The sequence below is a fragment of the Oncorhynchus keta genome, chromosome 27 (assembly GCF_023373465.1).
Source record: "Oncorhynchus keta strain PuntledgeMale-10-30-2019 chromosome 27, Oket_V2, whole genome shotgun sequence".
Lineage (NCBI taxonomy): Eukaryota > Metazoa > Chordata > Actinopteri > Salmoniformes > Salmonidae > Oncorhynchus > Oncorhynchus keta.
In genome coordinates, this window is record NC_068447.1 from 43,164,029 (window position 1) to 43,188,332 (window position 24,304).

The window sequence follows — 24,304 nt, forward strand, 5'->3', positions numbered from 1 at the left end:
CTTTCGGATGGGACGTTAAAAGGGTGTCCTGACTCTCTGTGGTCACTAAGGATCCCATAGCACTCATCATAAGAGTAGGGGTGTTAACCCCGGTGTCCTGGCTAAATTTCCACTCTGGCCCTCATACCATCATTTTCTACCTCAATCGTCTCCAGCGTCCAATTGGCTCGTTCACCCCCCCCCCCTCTTTATTAAAAAATATATGTATATATATATTTCACCTTTATTTAACCAGGTAGGCTAGTTGAGAACAAGTTCTCATTTACAACTGCGACCTGGCCAAGATAAAGCATAGCAGTGTGAACAAATAGCAACACAGAGTTACACATGGAGCAAACAATAAACAAGTCAATAACACAGTAGAATTTTTTTCTTTTTTATTAAAACATTTTTAAAAAAGAGTCTATATACATTGTGTGCAAAAGGCATGAGGAGGTTGGCGAATAATTACAATTTAGCAGATTAACACAGGAGTGATACATGATCAGATGGTCATGTGCAGGTAGAGATACTGGTGTGCAAAAGCGCAGGAAAGTAAATAAATAAAAACAGTATGGGGATGAGGTAGGTAAATTGGGTGGGCTATTTACCGATGGACTATGTACAGCTGCAGCGATCGGTTAGCTGCTCAGATAGAAGATGTTTAAAGTTGGTGAGGGAGATAAAAGTCTCCAACTTCAACGATTTTTGCAATTCGTTCCAGTCACAATCAGCAGAGAACTGGAAGGAAAGGCGGCCAAATGAGGTGTTGGCTTTGTATCAGTGAGATACACCTGCTGGAGCGCGTGCTACGGGTGGGTGTTGCCATCGTGACCAGTGAACTGAGATAAGGCGGAGCTTTACCTAGCATGGACTTGTAGATGACCTGGAGCCAATGGGTCTGGCGACGAATATTTTTATTTTATTTATTTATTTAACCAGGTAGGCAAGTTGAGAACAAGTTCTCATTTACAATTGCGACCTGGCCAAGATAAAGCAAAGCAGTTCGACACAAACAACGACACAGTTACACATGGAGTAAAACAAGTTAACAGTTAATAATACAGTATAAACAAGTCTATATACAATGTGAGCAAATGAGGTGAGAATGGAGGTGAAGGCAAAAAAGGCCATGGTGGCAAAGTAAATACAATATAGCAGGTAAAACACTGGAATGGTAGTTTTGCAATGGAAGAATGTGCAAAGTAGAAATAAAAATAATGGGGTGCAAAATAAATCAATTAATTAAATACAGTTGGGAAGGGGTAGTTGATTGGGCTAAATTATAGGTGGGCTATGTACAGGTGCAGTAATCTGTGAGCTGCTCTGACAGTTGGTGCTTAAAGCTAGTGAGGGAGATAAGTGTTTCCAGTTTCAGAGATTATTGTAGTTCGTTCCAGTCATTGGCAGCAGAGAACTGGAAGGAGAGGCAGCCAAAGAAAGAATTGGTTTTGGGGGTGACTAGAGAGATATACCTGCTGGAGCGTATGCTATGGTGACCAGCGAGTTGAGATAAGGGGGGACTTTACCAAGCAGGGTCTTGTAGATGACATGGAGCCAGTGGGTTTGGCGACGAGTATGAAGCGAGGGCCGGCCAACGAGAGCGTACAGGTCGCAACGGTGGGTAGTATATGGGGCTTTGGTGACAAAACGGATTGCACTGTGATAGACTGCATCCAATTTGTTGAGTAGGGTATTGGAGGCTATTTTGTAAATGACATCGCCAAAGTCGAGGATTGGTAGTCAGTTTTACAAGGGTATGTTTGGCAGCATGAGTGAAGGATGCTTTGTTGCAAAATAGGAAGCCAATTCTAGATTTAACTTTGGATTGGAGATGTTTGATATGGGTCTGGAAGGAGAGTTTACAGTCTAACCAGACACCTAAGTATTTGTAGTTGTCCACGTATTCTAAGTCAGAGCCGTCCAGAGTAGTGATGTTGGACAGGCGGGTAGGTGCAGGTAGCGATCGGTTGAAGAGCATGCATTTAGTTTTACTTGTATTTAAGAGCAATTGGAGGCCACGGAAGGAGAGTTGTATGGCATTGAAGCTTGCCTGGAGGGTTGTTAACAGTGTCCAAAGAAGGGCCGGAAGTATACAGAATGGTGTCGTCTGCGTAGAGGTGGATCAGAGACTCACCAGCAGCAAGAGCAACCTCATTGATGTATACAGAGAAGAGAGTCGGTCCAAGAATTGAACCCTGTGGCACCCCCATAGAGACTGCCAGAGGTCCGGACAGCAGACCCTCCGATTTGACACACTGAACTCTATCAGAGAAGTAGTTGGTGAACCAGGCGAGGCAATCATTTGAGAAACCAAGGCTGTCGAGTCTGCCGATGAGGATGTGGTGATTGACAGAGTCGAAAGCCTTGGCCAGATCAATGAATACGGCTGCACAGTAATGTTTCTTATCGATGGCGGTTAAGATATCGTTTAGGACCTTGAGCGTGGCTGAGGTGCACCCATGACCAGCTCTGAAACCAGATTGCATAGCAGAGAAGGTATGGTGAGATTCGAAATGGTCGGTAATCTTTTTTTTAATTTGGCTTTCGAAGACCTTAGAAAGGCATGGTAGGATTGATATAGGTCTGTAGCAGTTTGGGTCAAGAGTGTCCCCCCCTTTGAAGAGGGGGATGACCGCAGCTGCTTTCCAATCTTTGGGAATCTCAGACGACACGAAAGAGAGGTTGAACAGGCTAGTAATAGGGGTGGCAACAATTTCGGCAGATAATTTTAGAAAGAAAGGGTCCAGATTGTCTTGCCTGGCTGATTTGTAGGGGTCCATATTTCGCAGCTCTTTCAGAACATCAGCTGAATGGATTTGGGAGAAGGAGAAATGGGGAAGGCTTGAGCGAGTTGCTGTTGGGGGTGCAGTGCTGTTGACCGGGGTAGGAGTAGCCAGGTGGAAAGCATGGCCAGCCGTAGAAAAATGCTTATTGAAATTCTCAATTATGGTGGATTTATCAGTGGTGACAGTGTTTCCTATCTTCAGTGCAGTGGGCAGCTGGGAGGAGGTGTTCTTATTCTCCATGGACTTTACAGTGTCCCAGAACTTTTTTGAGTTAGTGTTGCAGGAAGCAAATTTCTGCTTGAAAAAGCCAGCCTTGGCTTTTCTAACTGCCTGTGTATAATGGTTTCTAGCTTCCCTGAACAGCTGCATATCACGGGGGATGTTCGATGCTAATGCAGAACGCCATAGGATGTTTTTGTGTTGGTTAAGGGCAGTCAGGTCTGGGGAGAACCAAGGGCTATATCTGTTCCTGGTTCTACATTTCTTGAATGGGGCATGTTTATTTAAGATGGTTAGGAAGACATTTTAAAAAAATATCCAGGCATCCTCTACTGACGGAATGAGATCAATATCCTTCCAGGATACCCCGGCCAGGTCGATTAGAAAGGCCTGCTCGCTGAAGTGTTTCAGGGAGCGTTTTACAGTGATGAGTGGAGGTCGTTTGACCGCTGACCCACTACGGATGCAGGAAATGAGGCAGTGATCGCTGAGATCTTGGTTGAAGACAGCAGAGGTGTATTTAGAGGGGAAGTTGGTTAGGATGATATCTATGAGGGTGCCCGTGTTTAAGGCTTTGGGGAGGTACCTGTTAGGTTCATTGATCATTTGTGTGAGATTGAGGGCATCAAGTTTAGATTGTAGGATGGCTGGGGTGTTAAGCATGTTCCAGTTTAGGTCGCCTAGCAGCACGAGCTCTGAAGATAGATGGGGGGCCAATCAGTTCACATATGGTGTCCAGAGCACAGCTGGGGGCAGAGGGTGGTCTATAGCAGGCGGCAACAGTGAGAGACTTGTTTTTAGAGAGGTGGATTTTTAAAAGTAGAAGTTCAAATTGTTTGGGTACAGACCTGGATAGTAGGACAGAACTCTGCAGGCTAACACCGCCCCCTTTGGCAGTTCTATCTTGTCTGAAAATGTTGTAGTTTGGAATTAAAATTTCTGAATTTTTGGTGGTCTTCCTAAGCCAGGATTCAGACACAGCTAGAACATCCGGGTTGGCAGAGTGTGCTAAAGCAGTGAATAGAACAAACTTAGGGAGGAGGCTTCTAATGTTAACATGCATGAAACCAAGGCTATTACGGTTACAGAAGTCGTCAAAAGAGAGTGCCTGGGGAATAGGAGTGGAGCTAGGCACTGCAGGGCCTGGATTCACCTCTACATCGCCAGAGGAACATAGGAGGAGTAGAAGGGTGCGGCTGAAAGCAATAAGAATTGGTCGTCTAGAACGTCTGGAACAGAGAGTAAAAGGAGGTTTCTGGGGGCGATAAAATAGCATAAAATTGTCAGATTGTCTATTCAGATAGCAGCCGGTAAGACAGCTAACGGTTAGCAGGCCGCAGATGGGCGTTCAGGTAACGTTGTGACGGAGGAGCCAGCCGGATCTCCTTCTGGTAGATAATGTCGGCAGTCCAGTTGTGAAGGCCCGGTGGGGCTACGCGTAGGCAATAAAACGGGTCCGAATAGGTGACTGCAGCCCCGGAGTGATTGATGGAACTCAGGAGTGATTGACGGAGCTGGCTAGCTCCGGAATGATTGATGTTTGCTCCGGAATCGACGAAAGCCGATAGTCACACGAATAACAGCTAGCTAGCTGTGAGATCCGGGTATGAATGTCCAGAGAGCAGTTTAAATCCAGGGACATGGAGAGAAAAATTGGTCCGGTATGTTCCATTCCGAGCCGCGCTGCGCCGTACAAAACTGGCGATAGATTTTCGAGCTAAAGGATAGCTGATGACCACAAACCGTGGTTAGCTGAATACTAACGATTTGTCAGTAAAGAAGCTAACTAGCTTCTGGATTAGCATCTGGGCTAGCTTCTGGCTAGCTCCTGGCTATCTTATTGGAATTTCTGGCTAGCTTCTTGGAGGATTACAGATTTGAGGTAAATAATACTTTTTTATAAATATAAATTGGTGAGGCGGGTTGCAGGAGTGTTTTGAAGATGAGTTGATGGAAAATAAAAATAAAATGTGAAAAAGTTGTAAATATATATATATATATAGGACACAACAAGACGAGGACAAAAGACGTCTGAACTGCTATGCCATCTTGAATATGTAGCGGGGGCCAGCCGACTAGAGCATACAGGTCGCAGTGGTGGGTGGTATACGGTGCTTTAGTAACAAAGCGGATGGCACTGTGATAAACTGCATCCAGTTTGCTGAGTAGAGTATTGGAAGCCATTTTGTAGATGACATCGCCGAAGTCGAGGATCGGTAGGATAGTCAGTTTTACTAGGGTAGGTTTGGCGGCGTGAGTGAAGGATGTTTTGTTGCGAAATAGAAAGCAGATTCTAGATTTGATTTTGGATTGGAGATGTTTGATATGAGTCTGGAAGGAGAGTTGCAGTCTAGCCAGACACCTAGGTACTTATAGATGTCCACATATTCTAGGTCGGAACCATCCAGGGTGGTGATGCTAGTCGGGCGTGCGGGTGCAGGCAGCGAACGGTTGAAAAGCATGCATTTGGCAGCAAGAGCAACATCATTGATATATACAGAGAAAAGAGTCGGCCCGAGAATTGAACCCTGTGGCACCCCCATAGACACTGCCAGAGGACCGGACAACATGCCCTCGATTTGATACACTAAACTCTGTCTGAAAAGTAGTTGGAGAACCAGGCAAGGCAGTCATTAGAAAAACCGAGGCTACTGAGTCTGCCGATAAGAATATGGTGATTGACAGAGTCGAAAGCCTTGGTCAGGTCGATGAAGACGGCTGCACAGTACTGTCTTTTATCGATGACTTATGATATCGTTTAGTACCTTTAGCGTGGCTGAGGTGCACTCGTGACCGGCTCGGAAACCAGATTACACAGCGGAGAAGATACGGTGGGATTCGAGATGGTCAATGATCTGTTTGTTGACTTGGCTTTTGAAGACCTTAGATAGGCAGGGCAGGATGGATAAAGGTCTGTAACAGTTTGGGTCCAGGGTGTCTCCCCCTTTGAAGAGTGGGATGACCGCGGCAGCTTTCCAGTCCTTGGGGATCTCAGACGATATGAAAGAGTGGTTGAACAGAATAGGGGTTGCGACAATGGCGGCGGATAGTTTCAGAAATAGAGGGTCCAGATGGTCAAGCCCAGCTGATTTGTACGGGTCCATGTTTTGCAGCTCTTTCAGAACATCTGCTATCTGGATTAAAGGAGAAGCTGGGGGGGCTGTTGGCCGAGGTTGGAGTAGCCAGGAGGAAGGCATGGCCAGCCGTTGAGAATTGCTTGTTGAAGTTTTCGATTATTGTGGATTTGTCGGTGGTGACCGTGTTACTTAGCCTCAGTGCAGTGGGCAGCTGGGAGGAGGTGCTCTTGTTCTACATGGACTTTACAGTGTCCCAGAACTTTTTGGAGTTGGAGCTACAGGATGCAAATTTCTGCTTGAAAAAGCTGGCCTTTGCTTTCCTGACTGACTGCGTGTATTGGTTCCTGACTTCCCTGAACAGTTGCATATCGCGGGGACTATTCGACGTTATTGCAGTCCGCCTCTACCCTGTAACTATTCCCCAGGTCGTGGCTGTAAATGAGAATGTGTTCTCAGTCAACGTACCTGGTAAAATAAGAGTAAAAACAAAAACAGGACATAATTAAAAAAGGGGAAATAGACAAGGAAAATAGACAAGACTCCAACTTGTAAGATCAAGTTGACCACGAGACAAATGAAGGAGGGAGCAACAGAGTAACAAAGAGAGAGAAACAGAGGAAGAAAATGGAGAGAAAGAGCGAGGGAACTGAGAAGCTATGAAAGAGGCCTATTGTGTACAGCAGGCTGTGGGTGTCTCTCTGCAGTACCTCTGAGTGAATATCCTTGTTACTAAGTGGTGTGATACATATGGTGTGGGTCTCAAATAATAATAATAATAATAATATGACACCCTATTCCCTATATAGTGCTCATTAGGGTGCTCACAGTGCCCATAGGGTCCTCTACTCCGCCAATTAATTCACACATAAAACGGTCAACCGAATCGTCTCTCTTCCTTCCAGGCCTTTTCTTCTCTTGACTTTATATTGCGATTGGCAACTTTCATAAATTAGGTGAATTACCGCCACTGACCTCGTTCGTCTTTCTGTCACCCACATGGGTATATAACCAATGAGGAGATGGCACGTGGGTACCTGCTTCTATAAACCAATGAGGAGATGGGAGAGGCAGGACTTGCAGCGCAATCTGCAGCAGAAATAGAACTGATTTCTATTTTAGCCCGTGGCAACGCACACGCTCGTTGGCAACGCGCGAGCAGTGTGGGAACAATAATTGAATAACATAGTTTTGTCAATTTATTTTGCAATGCTCACGCACGTGACGCAAGCCGTGTTGTCAGCCTGTAAGGCACTGGATCGCAATGCTAGCTGTGCCACTAGAGATTCTGGGTTCGAGTCCAGCCGGCTGCGACAGGGAGACCCATGAGGCGGCGGACAATTGGCCCAGCGTCGTCCGGGTTAGAGGACGTTTTGGCCGGTAGGGATGTCCTTGTCCGATCACGCACTAGCGACTCCTGTGGTGGGCCGTGTGCAGTGCACGCTGACACGGTCGCCAGGTGTACGATGTTTCCTCCGGCACATTGGTGCGGCTGGCTTCCGGGTTAAGTGGACATTTTGTCAAGAAGCAGTGTGGCTAAATGTATAAAATGTGTATGTAAACAAAAGATGTTCTGTTTGATAATGTGTTTGGTAATGTTATACATATTGGTAAAGTAAAGTTTAGTAGTCTGTTTTTCTGGTCTCCTTTGACAAGCCTGTAACACTTCGGGATCCTGAGTGGCGCAGCGGTCTAAGGCATTGCAGTGCTAGAAGCATCACCACAGACCCAGGTTAGATCCCGGGCTGTATCACAACCGGCCGTGATCGAGAGTCCCATAGCGCGGCTCACAATTGGCCCAGCGTCGTCCGGGTTAGGGGAGGTTTTGGCCGGGGTAGGCTGTCATTGTAAATAAGTACTTGTTCTTAACTGAATTACCTAGTTAAATAAAAGGTTAACCTCTTAAAACATAATAATAATTACATTAAGACAGCCTGTTTGATAATGTGTTTTGGTAATGTGCTGTAGAACTGCCTCTCCAGTCCCAGTTCCTGGCCCGTTTACTCACAGGTCACAGTCACAAGCCAAAGGCTTGTAAACAGATTAAGACGTGACCTCAACCAAACCATGAGACTGTTTTTACCCAGACACCTGTTAAGCGGAAGGTAAGCCAACGAGGCTAAAAGTCACAGAGTCAGTCAAACAGTGCTCGACTAATTTTGTGTGCCGGTATGGTTTATATTTAGGTGCAGGAACACCACAATGCTTTTGAGCTATTATTTTATAAGAGGAACAGGAGCTCAAGCAGTAGAACATTTGATGTGCAGGTACTCAGCTTCGGTGAGCTCCTGCCAAAGTCAAGCACAGCAAATCAGACAGTAAAACAAAAATCAACCACATGATATACAGACAGCAAAACATTTAGCTAACATACAGCATTGCCGAGTCGGTAAAGGGGAAACAAATTGGCTATGTTACCAGTGAGGGGCCACATTCACATATGGTGCCTCCCCTTCTTACAATTTGTATATTTTATTTTACCTTTATTTAACTAACTAACTGTCAGTTAAGAAGAAGAAATTCTTATATATAATGACGGCCTAGGAACAGTGGGTGTACTGCCTTGTTCAGGGGTAGAACGGCAGATTTTTACCTTGTTATCTTACTGGCCCAACGCTCTAACCACTACTCTTATGATAAGTGCTATGGGATCCTTAGTGATCACAGAGAGTCAGGACACCCTTTTAACGTCCCATCCAAAAGACGGAACCCTACACTGAGCAATGCATCAAACATGTTTGTCCTTCACCTACGTTATCACATCGTATACTCCCAGTTTGTTTGCTTTGCTGGAGAAAGAAAGTGTGTAAATATTTTCATAGCCTAGTAGTTTTTGTAAACCACATATAGTATCGATTGTCAAATGTGTATTTAGTAGCTGGCCCGCGTACTGTGAAATGTGATTCTGGGTTCTGAGAATGCATACACTACCTTTCAAAAGTTTGGGGTCACTTGGAAATGTCCTTGTTTTTGAAAGAAAATCACATTTTTTTTGGTCTATTTTAAAATAACATAAAATTGATCAGAAATACAGTGTATACATTGTTAATGTTGTAAATGACTATTGAAGCTGGAAACGGCTGATTTTTAATGGAAAATCTACATAGGCGCACAGAGGCCCATTATCAGCAACCATCACTCCTCTGTTCCAATGGCACGTTGTGTTAATCCAAGTTGATCCAAGTTAATCCAAGTTGATCATTTTAAAATGATAATTGATCATTAGAAAACCCTTTTGCAATTATGTTAGCACAGCTGAAAACTGTTGTACTGATTAAGAATCAATAAAACTGGACTTCTTTAGACTAGTTGAGTATCTGGAGCATCAGCATTTCTGGGTTCGATTACAGGCTCAAAATGGCAAAAAACTAAATACTTTCTTCTGAAACTAGTCAGTCTATTCTTGTTCTGAGAAATTAAGACTATTCCATGCGAGCAATTGACAAGAAACTGAAGATAATGCTGTGTACTACTCCCTTCATAGAACAGTACAAACTGGCTCTAACTAGAATAGAAAGAGGAGTGGGAGGCCCTGGTGCACAACTGAGCAAGAGGACAAGTACATTAGTGTGTCTAGTTTGAGAAACAAAGGTCTCACAAGTCCTCAAATGGCAACTTAATTAAATGGTAACCGCAAAACACCAGTCTCAATGTTAACAGTGAAGAGGCGACTCCGGGATGCTGGCCTTCTAGGCAGAGTTGCAAAGAACAAGCCATCTCTCAGACTGGCCAATAAAAAGAAAAGATCAAGATGGGCAAAAGAACACAGACACTGGACAGAGGAACTCTGCCTAGAAGGCCAACATCCCGGAGTCGCCTCTTGACTTTGAGACTGGTGTTTTGCGGGTACTATTTTAAAAAACACCACTGTAGCTCGGTCACCTTCCACCACAGATGCGGATGGCCAACATAGGCAGATGCGCTGAATTGCCCAAGCAAAAAAAACTGATCACATACATTTCGTCATGTAGTGTGACAGTACACCTGCTCGTCGAACATCTCATTCCAAAATCATGGGCATTAATATGCTGCTATAACAGCCTCTTCTGGGAAGGCTTTCCACTAGATGTTGGAACATTCCTGCGGAGACTTGCTTCCATTCAGCCACAAAAGCATTAGTGAGGTCGGGCACTGATGTTCGGTGATAAGGCCTGGCTCGCAGTCGGCGGTCCAATTCATCCCAAAGGTGTCTGATGGGGTTGAGGTCAGGGCTCTGTGCAGGCCAGTCAAGTTCTTTCACACCGATCTCGACAAACCATTTCTGTACGGACCTCGCTTTGTGCACGGAGGAATTGTCATGCTGAAACAGGAAAGGGCCTTCCCCAAACTGTTGCCACAAAGTTGGAAGCACAGAATCGTCTAGAATGTCATTGTATGCTGTAGTGTTAAATTTCCCTTCACTGGAACTAAGAGGCCTAGCCCGAACCATGAAAGATATCCCCAGACCATTATTCCTCCTCCACCAAACATTACAGTTCACTCTATGCATTTGGGTAGGTAGTGTTCTCCTGGCATTTAGCAAACCCAGAATAGACCGTTGGACTGCCAGATGGTGAAGCGTGGTGCGGCTGCTCGACCATGTAAATCCATTTCATGAAGCTCCACACGAACAGCTCTTGTGCTGATGTTGCTTCCAGCGGCAGTTTGGAACTCGGTAGTGAGTGTTGCAACCGAGGACAGAGGATTTTTACGGGCTACGCACTTCAGCACACGGCAGGCCCGTTCTTGTGTGGCCTACCACTTTGCGGCTAAGCCGCTGTTGCTCCTAGATGTTTCCATTTCACAATAATGGCACTTACAGTTGATCTGGCCAGCTGTAACAAGGCAGAAATTTGGATCAGCCAAATCCACTCATTTGAAGGAGTGTCCACATACTATACATACACAAAAGTATCTCCAGCTTAAACTGATGAATTTTGATGGTGATTTTATTATTATGTTACTTATATTGATTATTATGTTACTTATATTGGGTGAGTCAATAGACTTAAGGATTAATGACAGGGAGAGTTGATTCCCGTCTGAAGAGTTCAGGGAGCCTCTATGATCAATACTTAATTAACATCTAAAAATCACACTCTTGGGGCTTCGTTTCCAATTAACCAGCACCAGAAGATATTACGAGAGGCCGTTGGATGCATATCAAGTTGATGTTGAGTCTATAGGCTAAGCAATGGTGATTCACGAAGGGTGTTAGGCCAAATATAGACATTCAGATATTGTTCTGGTGTTAGCCGTCTGTACAGAGAGACAATTCTTTACCATAATGATCCTTATATATGTGCTGTAACATCTATGCTTGGAGACATGTATTTTGCCCTCAGAACAGCCTCAATTTGTCTTGGCATGGACTCCGCAAGATGTCGAAAGCGTTCCACAGGGATGCTGGCCTGTTGACTCCAATGCTTCCCATAGTTGTGTCAAGTTGGCTGGATGTTCTCTGGGTCCTTCTTGATTCACACGGGAAGCTGATGAGTGTGAAAACTCCAGCAACGTTGCAGTTCTTGACACAAACCAATGTGCCTGGCACCTACCTTCATACACCGTTCAAAGGCACTTAAATCTTGTGTCTTGCCCATTCACCCTCTGAATGGCACACACGCAATCCATGTCTTAATTGTCTCAAGGCTTAAAAATCCTTCTTTAAAATCTGTCTCCTCCCCTTCATCTACACTGATTGAAGTGGCTTTAACAAGTGAAACCAATAATGGATCGAAGCTTTGAGCTGGATTAACCTGGGTCAGTCTATGTCATGGAAAGAGCAGGTGGTTCCTAATGTTTTGTACAGTCTTGCATTCCTTGGCTGTCCAAGGAACGCAAGTTTACAAAGAGTGTTCTGTACAGGCCAGGGAGAAGACTGTCATTTATGATAATGAAGATCTTTGTTGGTGACGTTTACATTTAACACAAATAACCACAGATCACAGTTATTGCAAGTAGACTCCTCCTTCGAAAAACTGCTCTCAGCATAATCACTGCCAGAAAGAAAATAATAAGAGCATGTGTGAGGGTGGCTACTTTGAAGAATCTCAAATATAACATATCTTGATTTGTTTTAACACCTTTTTGTTTACTACATGATTCCATGTGTTATTTCATAGTTTTAATGTCTTCACTATTATTCTACAATGTAGAAAATAGTAAAAATAAAGAAAACCTTTGAATGAGTAGGTGTGTCCAAACTTTTGACTGGTACTGATTTCAAGTTTTCATAAGAATCGGAAATCGGTATTTTCTTTATACCTTTATTTAACTAGGCAAGTCAGTTAAGAAAACATTCTTATTTTCAATGACGGCCTAGGAACGGTGGGTTAACTGCCTCGTTCAGGGGCAGAACGACAGATTTTCACCTTGTCAGTTCGGGGGATCCAATCTTGCAACCTTACAGTTCACTAGTCCAACGCAATAACGACCTGCCTCTCTCTCGTTGCACTCCGCAAGGAGACTCTGCCTGTTACGCCAATGCAGTAAGCCAAGGTAAGTTGCTAGCTAGCATTAAACTTATCTTATAAAAAACAATCAATCATAATCACTAGTTAACTACACATGGTTGATGATATTACTAGATATTATCTAGCGTATCCTGCGTTGCATATAAATGTGACTGAGCACACAAGTATCTAAGTATCTGACTGAGCGGTGGTAGGCAGAAGCAGGTGAGTAAACACTCATTCAAACAGCACTTTCGTGCGTTTTGCCAGCAGATCTTCGTTGTGCTTCAAGCATTGCGCTGTTTATGATTTCAAGCCTATCAACTCCTGAGATGAGGCTGGTGCAACCGAAGTGAAATGGCTAGCTAGTTAGCGCGCGCTAATAGCGTTTCAAACGTCACTCGCTCTGAGCCTTCTAGTAGTTGTTCCCCTTGCTCTGCATGAGTAACGCTGCTCCGATGGTGGCTGTTGTCGTTGTGTTGCTGGTTCGAGCCCAGGGAGGAGCGAGGAGAGGGACGGAAGCTATACTGTTACACTGGCAATACTAAAGTGCCTATAAGAACATCCGATAGTCAAAGGTTAATGAAATACAAATGGTATAGAGGGCAATAGTCCTATAATTCCTATAATAACTACAACCTAAAACTTCTTACATGGGAATATTGAAGACTCATGTTAAAAGGAACCACCAGCTTTCATATGTTCTCATGTTCTGAGCAAGGAACTGAAACGTTAGCTTTCTTACATAGCACTTTTACTTTCTTCTCCAACACTTTGTTTTTGCATTATTTAAACCAAATTGAACAGGTTTCATTATTTACTTGAAGCTAAATTGATTTTATTTATGTATTATATTAAGTTAAAATAAGTGTTCATTCAGTATTATTGTAATTGTCATTATTAATTTGTAATTGATTGGTATCGGATTTTTTGGTCCTCCAATAATCGGTATCGGCGTTGAAAAATCATAAATCGGTCGACCTCTATACTGTATATATTTTTTTCTTTCTTGCACTCACACCTGCTCCTTATAATGCACGCTCTTGGTAGCATTAGCTCGCTGTACCGGAGCCAAAACTCCGGTATTTTTAATCCTATAGCTTGTTCTCCATTTTCTTTGAGTCATGAGTCAACATGTTTTCTGAACATGTATTCCCATGACTGATATAAAAAAATCTCATGAGCAATATGTTTGGAAAATAAAATTGCAATCAAATCGCTATACAAAGAATCTTGAGAATCGCAATACATTTGTATTGGTACCCAAGTATCGCAATAATATCGATTTGTGAGGTCCCTGGCAATTCCCAGCCCTACTAACCATACGTCATAACAATCAATGATTTGTATAAAATCATGCTTTGCTGTGAGCTCACAGTTCGATGAAAGGGGCCAAATGTCCATCGGGTCATGGTGCACCAGATATGGCACCTGGGCCACAGTTTGACTATCACTAGCCTAGTTGAACACGTCTGGTCAATCTGGTCAAATCGATTCTAATCTGCACTAATAAATAATTGCAGGCTGGTTTTAATCAATTCCATTTGTACTATTTTAGTCATGAATCAATAGTATGGATTGTACTTTTGCTGGTTCATTTCCTATCAACATAAATCTGAACTCAGGCTTCAGACTGAGATGTAAAGTTGAAGACAAAGAGCCAGCCACTCTCTCACAACTGGCCTCTTCTTCTTGCAATACTGAAACACTATCAATGGTCCTTCTGTGGCTCAGTTGGTAGAGCATGGCGCTTGTAACGCCAGGGTAGTGGGTTCGATTCCCGGGACCACCCATACGTAGAATGTATGCACACATGACTGTAAGTCGCTTTGGATAAAAGCGTCAGCTAAATGGCATATATTATTATTATTATTACTCAACTACTGCACCACTAACAACAACAATTCAGCCATTCATGTTTTTTTGTCAAAGATTAACAAAATTGACTGTATGTCTCTTTAGTGTAAACTACCAATGGTATCTGAACCAGTCGACACAACGAAATGGTAGTGCTATGGGATTATCATGATTATGACCTTTGACTCCTACAGCGTAATCCAGTATAATCCAATCGAGGGGCTGAGCTGACTGAAAACGCATGATACCACATGTAACTAACTGGGTCTCCATACCATTTCTCCCCACTGGATTATAAAGAACACATATTTATTTTCTCTTTATTTAATTAGGCAAGTCCGTTAAGAACAAATTCTTATTTACAATGACGGACTACCCCGGCCAAACCATGATACCACATGTAAGTGACAGGGTCTCCAGACCTTGTTTCTCCCCACTGGACTATAAGGGCCCTTTAAGATCTGCCTTTCCTAAACTTTTCTGTGCTACGAGATTATCGTTGTGTGGTTGTTTGACCTTTGACTTTAATCCAATACTAGAGGGTCTCTTCTTCCCTTCACAGGTTCTGAGCTGGGTAAACACACACACACACAAAATACCTGTATTAATTTGTAACTAACGAAGATTAAAGCACCCAGAACCAAATCGTGTGTGTGTGTGTGTGTGTGTGTGTGTGTGTGTTCATTAGTCAGTATGTTTGTGCGTGTGTGAGCATTAGTCCCTCTGTCTGTGTCTGGACAGGACATAAATACTAAGGAGAATCCCCAGGGGTCCAGGCTGCCTGCTGTTCTAAGAAGACACTTTAAATCACTCCGACATCCCTAACAATTGTCACATAGCAACCTTTTACTGCGGTAAAGCGGCCCTAAGCAACCTTTCACTGCTGTAAAGCGGACCTCAATGCGGTTCCATCCACTGACTGGTCAGAACCGGTCATTCCTGGACAGGTTACTTCTGCTACACTAGACTCTGTAGGCTAGACTAGCTTCATCCCCTTGCTGGCTGGCTCATTCCAAACACGCACGCACGCACACATGCACACAGATACCAACCAACTGCACACAGACACTCTCTGACACAAATACATTCCCAAAACACACACAGGATGGATTTGGGCTGAGCTGGATTGGGTTAGGCCAGTCTGGGTTCAGTGGGCTGACAGGACTGGAGAGGGTTGGGGTGGGTTTGTGTGGGTTCCTGCCCCAGCCCAGACCGCCCTAGACCAGTTAGTTGTGCTGTCGGTGCAGGATTTTTGTTCCCGCCTGACAGGCACCCACTGTAATTAACTCCCTGGATCACTCTGTATACTCACTCTGACAGACAACGAGAGAGACAAAGAGAGGAGGGGGGGGGTGGCATACACACACACACGCAATTACACGCACACCGATGAACGTTCTTAGCTAATGAATGTGGTAAATTAGAGCTGAAAGCTGAAATGTTAGCCTGGGGGATATATAGAGTTGCCCTTTTAGCAGGGAATTTGTGAGGTGAAGGGTGAGGAAGGAGGAGTGAAATGAGGGAGAGGAAAGAAGAGCCGCTGTGACTGAGACAGTGTCCGCACTGTGAACTTCCCTCACCTATTCTCTCTTTCAAGGTGCATTAGCAGAGCTAATCCCTGTTTCTGGAGTGATTCTCTGTGTGGGTGTGAGGACAGGACCTCACTTAGAGTGTGTCTCACGTACAACATGCATAATGTGTGTATGTTTGCTGCTGTGTATACATGTTATTGTGTCAACTACCTCACAAGTATCTTCATCATCAACACCTGTCCTTTACGTAACAGAGTTAACAGGACCAGGGAGCAGCAGGGATGAAATGCAGGCCATGAGATATAGTGATTGTATTATCTGTGCCAGTGGATCCATCTGTGTGTGACCAGACAAGGATGTGTTTTTGTGCGTGTGTTAGGTTAGTATTAGCCACACAGCCACTCTCTGGGAGTGATGCCATGTTAATCCTCTTTTTGGCTCATCAGTCTCTAACTCCGTCATTCTACCTCTTATTATCCCTCTCCCATGCTTTCTCCTTCCATCCCTCCCTCCCACCCATGCCCTCCTTCCATCCCGCTCTCCCTCTCTCTTCCTCCCTCTCTCAACAGTTTTCATAAGTTGGAATAGGCCTACAGTGGGATAAAAAAAACACTGCTTTCATTACTTGAGATAAGGGACAGAGCAGAATACGTACAATACTAGTGCAGGTTTCCTTCTCTGGTGGTACAATAAACATGACCAGAGGACTTGCTGCGGGGACGTGCTGCGTTCCAGTTCATCCCAAAGGTGTTGGTCAGGGCTCTGTGCAGGCCAGTCAGAGCCCAGTCAAGTTCTTCCACACCAATCTCAACAAACCATTTCTGTATGGACCTTGCTTTGTGCACAGGGACATTGTCATGCTGAAACAGGAAAGGGCCTTCACCAAACTCCATTGAACGCGTTTCCACTTCTCCAGTCCAATTGCGGCAAGCTTTACAACACTCCAGCCAACACTTGGCATTGCGCATGATGAGCTTAGGCTTGTGTGCAGATGCTCGGCAATGGAAACCCATTTCATGAAGCTCCCGACGAACAGTTATTGTGCTTTCAGAGGCAGTTTGGAACTCGGTATTGAGTGCTGCAACTGAGGACAGACGCTACATTTTGACCCGCTACGCACTTCAGCAATCCCAATCCCGTCCCCCGGCGGTCCCGTTTTGTGAGCTTGTGTAGCCTACCACTTCGCGGCTGAGCCGTTGTTGCTCCTAGACGTTTCCACTTCACAATGACAGCACTTACAGTTGACTGGGGCAGCTCTAGCAGGGCAGAAATTTGACAAACTGACTTGTTCGAAAGGTGGCATCCTATGATGGTGACACGTTGAAAGTCGCTGAGCCTTTCAGTACAGACCATTCTACTTCCAATGTTTGTCTATGGAGACTGCATGGCTGTGTGCATGATTTTATACACCTGCCAAATCCACTAATTTGAAGCGGTGTCCACAGAGGTTGACCGATTAATCGGTGTGGCTGATTAATTAGGGCCGATTTCAAATTGACATAACAATCGGTAGTCGGCCTTTTTGGACATCGATTATGACCGATTATATTGCAATCCACGAGAAAACTGTGTGGCAGCCACGAGTGCAGCGTCAAAAGGAGCCAAGGTAAGTTGCTACTTATCTTGTAAAAAAAACACAAAAAAACAATCTTCACATGATCACTAGTTAACTACACATGGTTGATGATATTACTAGGTTAACTAGCTTGTCCTGCATTGCATATAATCAATGCAGTGCCTGTTAATTTATCATCGAATCACAACCTACTTCAACTTTGCCAAACGGGTGATGATTTAACATAAGCGCATTTGTGAAAAAAAGCGCATTTGTGAAAAAAAGCACATTCGTTGCACAAATGTACCTAACCATAAACATCAATGCCTTTCTTAAAATCAATACACGGAAGTATATATGTTTTAAACCTGCATATTTAGTTCAAATAAATGCATGCCAGCAGGCAATATTAACTAGGGAAATTGGGTCACTTCTCTTGCGTTCAGTGCAAGCAGAGTCATGGTATATGCAACAGTTTGGGTCGCCTGGCACGTTGCGAACTGTGTTTCTTCCTAACAAAGACCGTAATTAATTTTCCAGAATTTTACATAATTATGACATAACATTGAAGGTTATGCAATGTAACAGCAATTTTTAGACTTAGGGTTGCCACCCGTTCGACAAAATACGGAATGGTTCCGTATTTCATTGAAAGAACAAACGTTTTGTTTTCTAAATGATAATTTTCGGATTTGACCATATTAATGACCAAAGGCTCGTATTTCTGTGTGTTTATTATATTTAAGTCTATGATTTGATATTTGATAGAACAGTCTGACTGAGCGGTGGTAGGCAGCAGCAGGCTCGTAAGCATTCATTGAAACAGCACTTTACTGCGTTTGCGAGCAACTCTTCACAATGCTTGAAGCACAGCGCTGTTTATGACTTCAAGCCTATCAACTCCCAATATGAGGCTGGCATTTCTAAAGTGCCTATAACAACATCCAATAGTCAAAGGTATATGAAATACAAATGGTAGAGAGAAATCAACACGTCATAATTCCTATTACTACAACATAAAACTTCTTACCTGGTAATATTGAAGAACTGGGAATATTGAACCACCAACTTTCATGTGTTCTCATGTTCTGAGCAAGGAAGTTAAACGTTAGCTTTTTTTACATGGTGCATATCGCACTTTTACTTTCTTCTCCAACACCGTGTTTTTGCATTATTTAAACCAAATTGAACACGTTTCATTATTTATTTGAGACCATATAGATTTTATGTATTATATTAAGTGAAAATAAAAGGGTTCATTGTTCATTCAGTATTGTTGTAATTGTCATTATTTAAAAAAAAAAATATATATATATATATACACACGGCATGGTATGTAGACTAGAGGTTAACCGATTATGATTTTTCAACGCTGATACAGATTATTGGAGGACCAAAAAAAGCCATATGTATTAGCTAATATGCATATTCAGCTGTCGTTTTTAAACCTCCATTCTAGCATACATGACACACACAAAAATCTGTCTAACTACATGCTTTGATTTGTGTTTCTATGCAAATAATATAATTTAACATTTCTTTAAGCCTGCAGCTAGTTGATTGAAATTAGACAATCATGCCAAAACATGATTCAAAGTTGCAGGGGCACAACATTGGTTATAGAAGTTGATGGGACATGCCCCCCATCCCCAGGGAAAGCTGCAAAATTGAATTAGCTGAGACACAGCTAATGAAACACTAGCTTCCTGTGCAGGCACATTGACGTTTACAGTATTAGCTGGCTAAGCTAGTCAACATTTGCTAGCTTTCAAGAAATTGGCTAAATGGTCAATGAAGTTACTTCATATAATCAAGACCATTCGTATTGCATGCTGCATAATTCAAGTTCACTCAAACAGATATTTATCTTATTTAAGTCTTTGGGGGCAAATGTTAGTTCCTCTTGACACACAGGCAGCAGATCAGAGGCGGTTTACATCTTAGAAGCAGGCCATTGGCTGCCTTTATCAAAAGGGGTATGTACAGGAGTTCTGATTGGTTCCAAGTTCAGCAGTTTGCAAATTTGCTTGAGCTAGACAGTGTTGAAATATACTTTTTCTGATGGTGAATTGAAGGTGCCAACATATTTTACAGCAGAATATTTCATTGTCAATTTTAAATCAGCTCCTCGCTCGACATCGATCAACTACCTCGTCTTCGGCGTCGGCCCACCACCTTATGGTAATAAACCCAGCTAGCACATATAATATATGTGTATTTCGCCCACTGAGACGGGAGATCGTACTTGTGCCCACACTTCCTACTGTGTCTCCCCTGCTCATCTATCTTCATGTTTACTTCAAAACTGACTGAATGAAGAAAAAAAACATATATATTTTAAAAAGCGATGCTCTAAAACAGGGACAGAGCTGAAAGGTGCAGGAGAGCAATTGAGGTGGTTAGTCCTACAAACAGTGCTCTAAGACAGGGTTAAGGTAAATTCCATTTCAATTCAGGGAATTGCTTTTCAATGAGGAAAATGGAAATTGAATTGACCCCACCTACACCCTGGCTCTAAGACAATGTATCCCAAATGACACCCTATCCCCTATGGACCCTGGTCAAAAGTAGTGCCCTACACAGGGAGCCATTTGGCAAGCAGACACAGAGATTGGAGATGGCTGCTGTTTAGCATTAGCTACAAAAGATTAGCTCCAAAGCCAACACATGACTGACCAGCGTAAACTAGCCTACTAGCCTTTTCACACAAAGACACCAAACAAGTCCGCTGCCGAATCACACAGCTTCTCTTTTGTGTCTGTGAACAGTATATAGTGAGACAAGTTTATTTTCTTGTCTCCCGCCAGTTGAGCCAAGCCGTTTGACGTCGTTGGTTGTTGCTCCCTGTTGCTTGACAGCGTCATTAAATCACAAGCTGCTCCGCCGTGTAAAGGGTTCAGCCTTGCTCAGGTGAGAGTATAATCCCACTTTTAGCTCGTCACCCCTTCAGTGCCAATAAACAACAGTTAACAGAGTCCGAGTCCCCTACGGAAATGGTAATTCTCAAGGCTACAGATCCTCTTTCGCTACATAGAAAGAATGTGTACCAGTAGGCCTGTTCACCTTATCCTTCATCTCAATCTCTTGGTGAGGTTGGTTCTCATTAGGGCTATTGTTCCGCTTTTCCTACCTGTACACACACACACACACACACACACACACACACACACACACACACACACACACACACACACACACACACACACACACTACTGTCAGGAAGTTACCGTGACAACTGGATTTGTTTTTACAGTGTAGGGCCCTGTTCAAAAGTAGTGCACTGACTGTGTAGGAAATAGGGTGCCATTTTGGGATGTAGAGTGTACCTACTCTACTCAACCATTATTTATATGTTTCCTGGGTACAGTTGCTCCATTTTCTCTCCCATTGCTTCTGTCATTCAACCCAACCTGAGTGCAACAAAACGTTCACATTCTTTCTCTCTTGTATTTCCTTCCCCTCTTCTCACCCCTATCTCTGTCTATGTCTCCAGTGTGCTGCAGTGAGTCTCAAGCTTCATCCCAAATTGCACCCTATTCCCCATTTCACGCACCAGTTTTGACCAGGGCACATAGAGCTCTGCTCAAAAATAAGGCCCTAGTCAAAATGAGTGGACTATATAGGGAAAAGGGTGCCATTGGGGATGAACCGGTCTTCAATGTGCTGTAGTGAGTCAGTCTCACAGTCTGAATAGCAAACAGACAACAGGCTGAGATTTTCCCAGGGAGGAGAGAGAAGAGAAGCTCCAGGGAAGACTTCAAATGACTGTTGCATTATATGAGTCAAGCAACTCTGTGTCAGTGTGTAACTCGATGCAAAACTAATAACTATATATTTTTCCAATAGCCCAGTGAAAACATCACAATATATTGTTACCATTATCATTCCCAGGATGTTTGGCAAGGTGGGGGGATATGTCCCCCTTGGGAATCTGGATCATTTTGTCTTTTTAAAAACACCTGTAACAGCCATTTTCTGCAATCAAGAACCTATGACACAACTATAGAGATCCTATATATTATTATAATGGTTCTGTGTGTAATTCTATGGATAGAACTTGTACCATGACCTGCATAGAGTAATGTACAGTATTCTCACCTGTAGTTCGCACCAGGCCACCTCCACCCAGGTCTCAGTGTCCAGGCCTTTATAAACGGTCTTGAATGCACCCCTCCCCAGCTCAATGTCAAACTTCAGAAACCTCCCCCCCGGAGAGGTGGCCACAGCCTTCATCTCTGCCTCCTCCTCCTGCTCCCGGTCTCGCTCCTTCCCCGTCTGGGGTGGGGCGGAAGAGGGGGCATCCTTGGCCCCGGGGTCCTGGGTGGAGCTGAGGCTGGATGGGTCGTGGTCGGCCGTGTCATGTCCCAGGGCTGCAGAGGCGGCGGTAGCGGCCTGGGCGCCACCGAGGGTGATGACTGAGTCCAGGTGGGGGGCGGAGTGGGAGACAACTGGGGGATCCGCTACCACATCGTCCTCCTCACAGATCTCCACACTCTTCCTGAAGAAACGCTTCTCTCTCCTCAGTCTCGGCCCGTGACCCCCTGACCTTGAAGCCGCCGCAGTCGGGGACGAGGGTGTGGAGAGAGACATGGGTCTAACGGCCAGGGGCTCCACTTCCTTACGGTCCCTGGTCTCTCCGGGCCCTCCACCCCTTCCACCGCCGCCTCCTGTCTCCCCTCCCTCTGCGGTTCTCCTCTCCTGGGTCTGGGAGGAGAGGAAGTCTGAGGGGGTGCTGTGCGTCCTCTCCCTCCTGCTGCTCTCCTGGTCCGTCTCCTCCTCCCGTGCGCCAACAGGTTTCTCCGAAGAGTCCTCCGTCCCTGTGGGTTCCCCAGGGTCCGTCGCCATGGGGATGCGCCGCCTCCTCCTCCCCGTCCTCTCCTCCGACCCTTTGGTTCTCCTTCAGTCCCCGTCTCTCCTCTCTTTTGTGGTCCTCTTCTTACCCACCTTCTAGGTTCTCTGGCTGCTGTTCTTCCAGCGTTTCTGGTGACTACGCAACTGGGCCCTGCCACTAGAGTAGACTCCCTCCTTCTCTCCTTTCTTTAGTCTTTACAGAGGTAACGGATAAGCAGCACAGTGCTTCTTTTCTCCACCCGACCAACACTAACTTTCGATCCTTACTTTCCTTCTCTCCATCTCCTAAAGTACATAGCCTTTCCCCTGCACTTTCTGAGGGTACCTCAATAAAGCTTCACCTCAGCCAACCTATATACACACAAACACAGGCCAAGGAAAGTCTTTCAAGTCTCTGGGAGAGAGGGAAGTTAGTGTCCCTTCCCTCCTTTTCTGGATAAATCCCTCCTTCAAAGTGTAAAAGGTGAATCTCCTCAGGTAAATTCTGTGAAGAAAACAAACAAATAAAAACACATTAATATTCAGCAGGCTAGTGAGATAGTGAGATGCGAATAACTTTCCACTGTAAAAGTCATATTTGTGCATATTTAAAGCATTAATTTCCAAGAAGAACAGTTTGACTTCGACATTTGAGAATGTTTTAGTTTGATGTTCTGGTCAGAAAGGGGACACACACACGACAGAACAGTTTCAGAGGCACAGAGAGGGCAGGCCTGAGAGGATTCTGAAGAATCAATAAATGTTTTTTACTGGGACTCTATACTCATTTCCACAGTCAATACTGACTGTCAAAGGATGCTTGGTCAGTGTCTAAAATCATACCAAATCCGATGTTCTTCATTAAAATGGGGAAATGTTCATACAAGCCTTGGAGGAAAAGGTTCCATCATTTTGAATGTAACCAATTCCTAATAGCACACTTTAAATACTGCCTGGTTAAGACCAATTTATGGTGTTATTCCCAGGCATTTCCCCAGAGTCTATTCCACCTCAAGTGTTGATTGCCTTTTTTGCAAGGGACTGAAACAGGGCATTTCTTTGCAAAGCATTTTTTTTTAAATTCCTGCCGTTTGTGTTGTATCCAGCCAAACTTGATATTTTAAAAATCACAGAAAGCCTTTATTTCGCAGCCAGCCGAAACCGAGATAAAGGTCCACTCAGTTTCAACCATCATAATAAGCCTGCTGAAGAAATTCTCTAGTAATTGGATACTGGCTAATACTTCATGTTGGACGAAATAGTCAAAGATGGCATTATTCCCAGTGTTTGTGGGTAAATGATGAAGACCATAAGGTGATAAGGTGATTAATTATTTTAATTAGATAGCGTAAGCACAGGCCATGCCACAAGTCTCCCAAGTATGGTCAGACTTGAGATGTTTATGGCCTACTCTGAGAAAAAAAATCAAAAACCTTGATGACGGCCTAACCTCCGTTAAGGGCTACAGTAGCATTGCTGATTCAACTAAGGAAATCGCAGTTTCCTACAGCCCAGCACCCCCTATAAAGTGTTGCGCATGACTCCATAAACTATTTCAACTAAGGAATCTTTAATTGAAGACGATCATGCCCAGCTTTGCGTTAATCAGCTTGCCAATCGGAAGTTTATGAGTGTGTTGCAACTGTAGTTGTGTTCAGTGAAGACCATTAAATCAATATGGTGTGGTGCTAGATCCTATTGTGATGATACAAAAAAAACTGGATAGATGAGGCGGTATTATGGACCATTTCTGTATGATTCATTCATGAGCAGAGGGGGATAAATTGCATCACAAATGGCACCCTATTCCCTATATACAACCCTGATCAAATGAGCTCTGGTCAAATGCAGTGCACTATAAAGGGAATAGGGTGCTACTTCGGACACAACCCTAATCAAATTGAACTGGAGTGAACGCCACAGATCGGTACAATGGGGGTAATATATGTAGAGTACACACATTCATCATAATTATTATCGTCAGCACAGCAACACTGCCCATGCAGTTAGTAAGGCATGTCATTTTGTGCCCGCCAAT

At 44.0% G+C, this 24,304-nt stretch overlaps 1 protein-coding gene across 2 annotated transcripts in view; it reads right to left on the bottom strand.

Annotated features, from left to right (window-relative positions):
* LOC118360128 (serine/threonine-protein kinase WNK2-like) overlaps nucleotides 1–24,304 on the bottom strand; it is an 84,060-nt gene that overhangs the window by 40,948 nt on the left and 18,808 nt on the right. For both annotated transcript variants that reach the window (XM_035739289.2, XM_035739288.2), the window contains exon 2: nucleotides 21,535–22,771. In XM_035739289.2, coding sequence (XP_035595182.1) covers nucleotides 21,535–22,281 — 747 coding nt within the window. In that variant the 5' untranslated portion in view covers nucleotides 22,282–22,771. The remainder of the gene's footprint in view (nucleotides 1–21,534; nucleotides 22,772–24,304) is intronic.